Raw genomic sequence first — 8065 nt, forward strand, 5'->3', positions numbered from 1 at the left:
CTTGATGTGACTGCTGTCACCATGGTGACAGCTTCAGATGCTAGAAGAAATGAAAGAAGCTGGAAAAAGGTCAGCATTGAGGGCAAGTGCTGGGGCTCAGACATGACCTAGAGTGCATCCTGTGGGGGTAGATGTCCTCACAAGATTTCCTATGTCACAACAGGAAGATCATCAGAGCAAGATGGAGGTTATGTTCAATCAGGTGAGGCCAGTACAAAGGTTACCGCACACTTCCTGATTTCCAAATGGAACTTTGACTCCTTGATGACAGTTTGAGGATCCTATATGTAGGCTCTTCTGCTGTGAAGAATATTCCATTTCCCCCAGTGCTGAGACATGGAAGTATGAAGGACATCCTCCCACTTCCCACTCCTAGTTTGCATCACAGGAGTCTTGAATTACACAACTCTCTAGGGTCTGAGAATTCACAGCAGTATTGTGGAGTCAGAGGTGGCTGTGAGCTCAGCAGCAGAAGCCATGAGAAATCTGTGGGCATGCTGACCCTTTTTATCCACATCTAGTGGTGCATACAGATCGTCCTTAGAACAGAAAGACTACTTTGAGGATCTCTGACCCCCATTCTTCCTGTGGTAAGAGACACTGTAGTACACAACCTTCTTTCTCACTTCTGGCTTGTTCTTTCCTCATCTTCTTTTTCTCAGTCTATTTTGTGACTTCCATCATTGAACAAACCTCATAATCCCCAAATAATGATGAATAATGACTTCCATAGCATTATGAAGCCATGGGACTCAGCATTAGCTTCAGTGTCAGGCTCTAAGGGAATGATTATACTCCCTCACTCTGGTATGTTATCTAAAATCTAAATAGTGCTAAACTACACAATATGGTTTTCTTACCTTTACCCTAGTGATTTTTTTTTTTGACACATGAACTACTTAAGTCAGTGGGCTTGGTTGTATTCTCACTCTGTTCACCACTAGCTCCCCTGCTCTCAATGAGTACTAGAGTCCACTGGTTATTATTGCCTTGTCAGGTGAGAGCCCTAGATGTACATGGAGAATGACCGAAAAATCCAATGGTGTGAAGAGCTCCCCAGCTAATAATCATAACCGTCACCCTCCTCCTTACCATCAAGGCCAATGGCAAAGATGACCACAGGACAGGTAGCAGGTGAGTCCACTAAAGTTAGATGACTTGTTTTCCTTATCTTCTTCTTTCTTTCCTCCTTCCCACTTCCTACCCCACCCTCTTTCTTTCTTTTGTCAAACTTAGGTTAGAATCTCAGGGTCGTATACATACCAGGAAGGTACTCTATCCCCTGAGCTGCACTCTTAGCTCAGACTGGGTGATTTCATTTATAACCCAGAGTCTGCACTATCTCCTTGGAGCTCTGACTTACAGTCATAGAGCAAGCTACATTTGGCTCTAGGATGTCTTCAAAAGGGACTGTGAGATGTTTAGGCATGTCCTAAGAGGAAAGATAGCTCATACTAAGAGAACCTGAGTCAACTCTATTCTTTCTTATGCAGACCACAGTCTGAGGCGGCTGATGATGACACTTCCTCAGAACTGCAAAGGCTGGCAGAGATGGATACCCCACGGAGGGGGAGGGGTGGCTTCCGAAGGTGAGTTCTCCACTTCAACTGACCTGCTGCTACCCCTTCTTTTCTTAGGACCTGTCAAATGGCCCTCCTCTAGCTGCACCAGGCTTTTTTTTATAAGACTCTCAAGCAGTGGTTCTTAATCTGTAGGTTGCCACCCCTTTGGGGGTTGAATGACACTTTCACAGGGGTCACCTAAGACCATTGGAAAACACAGATATTTACATTGTAATTGCAGTTATGAAATAGCAAGGAAAATAATTTTATAACTATATTAAAGGGTCTCAGCATTAGGAAGGTTGAGAACCAGTGACTTATAATCACCTTGGAGCCTTTAGAAATTACAGGGTCAAGGTGTTATTTCACTGTGCTAGAGGCTCTTGTGAGGCAAGATGGGAGTAGACAGGAGATGCTTCCCTCCATGTTTGGCTGCCTCAGCACTGGGAAAAGGAAATTCTTTACAGCAGAAGAATATATATATATACTGAGAATATATATATATTCTCAAGATCATTGGCTTCATAGGGAAATCAAGAAGCCTGGGACTGTCTTCATACTGGCTTGTCCTGACTCTCTACAATCTCAGTCTTGCCTTGAAGATCTCCTGTTTGTGTTTCACAGTGAACTGAAAAGTCACATTACACAGGAAATCTTTGGAGAGCATCCTCCCTCACAGGATATACTTCAGATAATACCCGAGCCCTAACACTTATCTACAATGCTGGCCTCTTTCCAGATCTTAGCATACAGGAAATCATGGCGTGGTCTATTTCCAGCTTTCCCTCTTCTCCCCTCTCCCTCAACTGGCAGTGAACACTCTTGGACAGGTCTTCTCTAAACAGTACAGGTCATTTCTTTGGCACACACTCCTTCTTTTTCCCCTCTAGGATTGTCCGCCTGGTGGGGGTCATCAGAGACTGGGCCAACAAGAATTTCCGTGAGGAAGAACCAAGGCCTGATTCCTTCCTAGAGCGTTTCCGTGGGCCTGAGCTTCAGACTGTGACAACACATCAGGGGGATGGCAAAGGCGACAAGGACGGTGAAGGAAAGGGCACCAAGTACATCTATCCAGTTTTTTTGGGCTCCGAAAGCTCCCACACCTGTCATGGGAAATCTCAGTGGGGATTCTAACCATTATCAGGGGAGGTGCAGAGCCATGCCAAGCTCTATGATAGCAGATAAAGAACTAAGCAAGAGATGACCTCCTACATTTCTTTCTACTCTGAACATTTCCATTGTCCTTACCAAGGGCCTCTCAAATAGCAGTGATCTCCTTTCCATGGGAAACTGGAGTGTGTTTTTCACACCATAGTAGTACCCTTTTTAAACATTCTTTTACTGCTCATGGAGTGAATTCCAGAAGGAGAAGAGCTCAACTAAGGGCATACCACCCCAGGCCTAGCTCCAGTAGTCAGTATGTGATGATCAGGCAGGGAGACTGTATTTCACAGAGTACTATTGAAGCCATGCCCATTCTAACTCCACCATGGCCAAGAAAGCAGGTTTTTTAAGGGGCTTATATGGGAGTCAGGAGCATGAGACTGAGATGATTGAGCAGAAGAGGGAAGAGGGAGAGGGGAGGTAAAACATAGGATAATTGGAGGGTCTGATATTTGAAGAATAAATAGATGACAGTGGATGTCTGGTCAAGTTGACATCCCCCATCTCTGGTCAGTGGAGGGAAGAAGCTCTGCCAAGTTAGGAGGAAGCATCTGGGAAAGTGATTTGGAGGCTGGAGTCTAGAGAATGGAAAGGGAGGATGGGAAGCAAGCACATACAGATCACTCTCCTGGAGTTTCTCTCTTTTTCCAAAGGGACTGTGGAACAGGCTTAAAGCTCTTTTACCATCCTGAGATACACCCTCCTCAGACCCCCTCAAAGCCTATCTAAGCTACAAGTTCTGTCCTTGATACATCTTCTTGTCAAGGCCCTTTTAGAGGGCAGGGGAGGCAATGAACCTTTCAATGGTCAGAATGGAGGCCTACTATTTGGCTGTGGGTCACTGCAAAAGGAAACTGTAAGACAACCTACCCTTCAGCCCACAATACTTTTATTTCATTGAAATTTTTGAGAATTTGGGTTCTGAAACCTGGAGTCCTAGCACCCTAGTGACCCCTATTTGTCTCTTCAGGAGGAAGTTTGAACTGTTTGTCTTGGACCCAGCTGGAGACTGGTATTACCACTGGTTGTTTGTCATTGCCATGCCTGTTCTTTACAACTGGTGCCTGTTGGTGGCCAGGTGAGCATGGAGGGGCCTGGGTAGGATTGATCACAGAAGCATAGTCCACAAAAAATGGGATTAAGATCACAGCAATCTCAGCTCAGGACAAAGAGTATTCAACAGTTCAATGCTCTTTTTGAATTTTGTGATTGCTGAATTCTTTTTCATCTACTCTGTTACTCAATGCTCCCACTATTCAATATGCCATCAAGTCTTCATGTTGGTCATTTTCCTGTTCCTTTCCTGTAATCTTCAGCTGCTTTGTCATGTACGTCAGTACTGTCCTTGGTAAGGCCATCCTCCTCCCTTCTCTATCTGGGAAAACTACAGTAGTCCTGCCTCTATGCCTTGGAGGTACACTTGACCCCTCTAGTACATTTGCCACACTTGTAACTAATATTCTATGTAGAAACTTGGATTTGATTATGTTACTCTCTCTTCCAAAACCATTTAATGGATCCCCTTTGTTTTCATGATAAAACTCCAAGGCTGACCTTCAAGGTCCACTGAACTTGGTCCTCTTTTTTCCTGGCAGCAGTCCACATAACACTACCCTGTGTCATTCACTAAGGAAGAATTACCTGCATTTTGTGCTCTGTGTTGGGTGTACAGTGCAAAACAGGACAGACACAATCACTGCTTTTTTCAGTGTTCTCAGCTAGACTGAATGTAAACATGCAACAAAAGAAATGAGCAAGATAGTACCAGGGACTGGAGGTAGCAAGTTGCTGGAGAATCATAATAGGCCTGTCAGAGACCTTAGCTGAGATCTTGGTGGTAGGTAGCAATCAGTTCAAATATGTCAGGCTGGTGGAGAGGGCATTCTGGATAGAAGGAATAACATGAGCAAGGCCCCTATCTCTTGATGGTCCAGTATGGCTGAAGGCTGTGGTCCAGTCTGTTTTGTACATTGTATGGGAGTTTGGTGCTAAATGTGACCATGCTGCCCTTGGACTAGTACATAATCAGATCTTTCCCTTCCTCTGTCCCCTCCCTGGGGCCTTCCATAGGTTCTACCCACTCATTGTCCAAATCTTGCCAATTTCTTCCTCCAAACTCCTGTAGTCACTAACATTTCTCTAGTCTCAACCACCTCTAGCTTAAAACCTACTACTATCTATATTCTCATCCTTCCAGGGTTTGATGGTGTGTTCAATAGGAATCTATTGAAATAATTAATGTAGAAGCCAGTCAGCTGTTCTTCTAATGCCTTATTTATTTATTCAACTTAAACCACTGATGACTTGCAGTCTGGGGCCCTGGACCAGGGATGTGACATATAGTCATGACTAAGATGTGTTCTCTTTCTGGAGCTCATAGTCTAGGGGATGAGGAAGACTATTGATGGTCAATGGTGATACACATGCAGTGATGCTTATTTAGTAATTGTTATCAAGCTGACTGTGACTCACTGATGTCCCTGGTGGCCATGTGAAGCTCTCCCTGTAAAGTTAGGTATACAGTTTAGGGCCAGTAGGGGATTTTACCAGGTTTTGTTAGTGAAACCAGCCGTGTCCTCTTACAGAGCCTGCTTCAGTGATCTACAGAGAAACTATTTTGTGGTATGGCTGGTGCTGGACTACTTCTCAGATACTGTCTACATTGCAGACCTCTTCATTCGACTGCGCACAGGTGAGTGAGCACCTGGGCTGCACCAGCAGCATTTGGACTCCTAAGTTCAAAGAATTGAATCCAAAATCTGAAGAAACTAACAGCATGGTATTAAAGTCCACCACCTGGGTGGATCTCTGCTAGGATACTCTTTAAATCTTATGGCCCCACATATTTATGGAGTTTTAGATCTGGCAGTGGTTTCTTAAGGTTCTTCTGGCCAGTCTCGCTATGTTGTCTATAGTTCTCTGTGGGAAGGAAGGTTAGTTCCTTGTTGAGAATTATCTTTTAGGGAGAGACTGGACTGAGGACAGAAGTGACATGCTGCTTTGTATCTCTATCAGGCTTCCTAGAACAGGGACTCCTGGTCAAAGACCCCAAGAAATTGCGAGACAACTATATCTACACCTTGCAGTTCAAACTGGATGTGGCTTCCATCATCCCCACTGACCTCATCTATTTTGCTGTGGGTATCCACAGCCCTGAGGTGCGCTTCAACCGTCTGTTACATTTTGCCCGTATGTTTGAGTTCTTTGACCGCACCGAGACACGCACCAGCTACCCCAACATCTTCCGAATCAGCAATCTGGTCCTCTACATTTTGGTCATCATCCATTGGAATGCTTGCATTTATTATGCCATCTCTAAATCCATCGGCTTTGGGGTTGACACCTGGGTTTATCCCAATATTACTGACCCTGAGTATGGTTACCTGGCTAGGGAGTACATTTACTGCCTTTACTGGTCCACATTGACCCTCACCACCATTGGAGAGACACCACCCCCTGTAAAGGATGAGGAGTACCTCTTTGTCATCTTTGACTTTCTGATTGGTGTCCTCATCTTTGCCACTATTGTGGGAAATGTGGGCTCCATGATCTCCAACATGAATGCCACACGAGCAGAGTTTCAGGCCAAGATTGATGCTGTCAAACACTACATGCAGTTCCGAAAGGTCAGCAAAGAGATGGAAGCCAAGGTCATTAAATGGTTTGACTACTTGTGGACCAACAAGAAGACAGTAGATGAACGAGAAGTCCTCAAGAACCTGCCAGCAAAGCTTAGGGCTGAGATAGCCATTAATGTCCACTTGTCCACCCTGAAGAAAGTACGCATATTTCAGGATTGTGAGGCTGGCCTGCTGGTGGAGCTGGTACTGAAGCTTCGTCCTCAGGTCTTTAGCCCTGGGGATTATATTTGCCGAAAGGGGGACATTGGCAAGGAAATGTACATCATCAAGGAGGGCAAGTTGGCAGTAGTAGCCGATGATGGTGTGACTCAGTATGCCTTGCTCTCAGCTGGGAGCTGCTTTGGAGAGATTAGCATCCTTAACATTAAGGGCAGCAAAATGGGCAATCGGCGTACTGCCAATATTCGTAGCCTGGGCTACTCAGATCTCTTCTGCTTATCTAAGGATGATCTTATGGAAGCTGTGACTGAGTACCCTGATGCCAAGAAAGTCCTAGAGGAGCGGGGTCGGGAGATCCTTATGAAGGAAGGTCTGTTGGATGAGAACGAGGTGGCAGCCAGCATGGAGGTAGATGTTCAGGAGAAGCTGGAACAGCTGGAGACAAACATGGAGACATTGTACACTCGCTTTGCCCGCCTGCTGGCTGAGTACACTGGGGCCCAGCAGAAGCTCAAGCAACGCATCACAGTGCTGGAGACCAAGATGAAACAGAACCATGAGGATGATTACCTATCAGATGGGATAAATACCCCTGAGCCAGCTGCTGATGAATAGTCATAGGTGCCTATCTAGCCTTGCTTTGACCCTAGGTATTAGAAGTACTGTATAGAACTCCACATTTACATGCATTTCATATCCCTCCGAACTCTTCCCAAAGCCTTGTGAAGGCTTAAGGTTTTGACTACAATGTCTTGGGGTCCCCCTCCAAGTCCAGCTAACAGCCATGCTTGTGGACAGTGTAGGTTATGTGGGTTGAATTTCCAAGAGTGTACTGCCCAAGTCTGAAAAGGAACCAGGGAACAACTGAATTGTCCTTCAGGGGTGTTTCCTGGGACCAGAAGTCTGGAAAGTGTTCTTCTCTGAAGAACAGTGTGCACCTTAATGCCTGACTCCTGCTTTTGGCTTCTTTAAATCTAGTCTCTCCCTACTGCATACTTCCCCATACATGTGCTCTGAACAGCCCATTTTCATGCATGTGTATGTATTTAAGAAGTGGCTGCAGAAATGGGCCCCTGTACATTGTTACCCAAGGCATGCAAGGGCTGTGAGGGGAGTGGTAGGGTGGGTTTAAGTGTGCTTGCTCAGGGTCATACCTCCTTGTCAGACAATGTCACTGTAAGAAAGAGGTGGCTGGCAGCTTCAGGCACCACCCCTTTATGCACACAAGTTCTGAAGAGTTTGTGAAGGCTATAGTACTCGGTGAGATATTATGAATTGGAGGTGCTTAGAAGTTAATAAATTTCTTTCAGCTACTTGTGGTTATTGCTCATCTCTACTTTCTTTCCTCACATTTCTTTTCCTCTCTCCCAAGAGTTTTCTTCCTAGCATATATTTGGGCATCTTCCTCTGCCCACTTTTACCTTACTAGTCCTTTAGGACTCATGCCTGAAACCAGAAGATCCTCTTGCCTACACCCTTTCCCTGATTAGGCAGTCTCACCTTCTCTAGGCTTCCACACTTCTCAGAGCACCCTCTTTC

At 45.3% G+C, this 8065-nt stretch overlaps 1 protein-coding gene across 1 annotated transcript; it reads left to right on the top strand.

Moving 5' to 3' along the window:
* The first annotated feature begins 1023 nt into the window (after positions 1-1023).
* Positions 1024-7839, top strand: Cnga2 (cyclic nucleotide gated channel subunit alpha 2). Its single transcript, XM_028863035.2, is given in 7 exon segments — positions 1024-1089; positions 1091-1134; positions 1494-1589; positions 2453-2623; positions 3697-3804; positions 5312-5418; positions 5742-7839. Coding segments are annotated over 7 exon segments (1992 nt in total). The 3' UTR covers positions 7142-7839.
* The last annotated feature ends 226 nt before the right edge of the window (positions 7840-8065 follow it).

Source organism: Peromyscus leucopus, chromosome X, assembly GCF_004664715.2.
Source record: "Peromyscus leucopus breed LL Stock chromosome X, UCI_PerLeu_2.1, whole genome shotgun sequence".
Lineage (NCBI taxonomy): Eukaryota > Metazoa > Chordata > Mammalia > Rodentia > Cricetidae > Peromyscus > Peromyscus leucopus.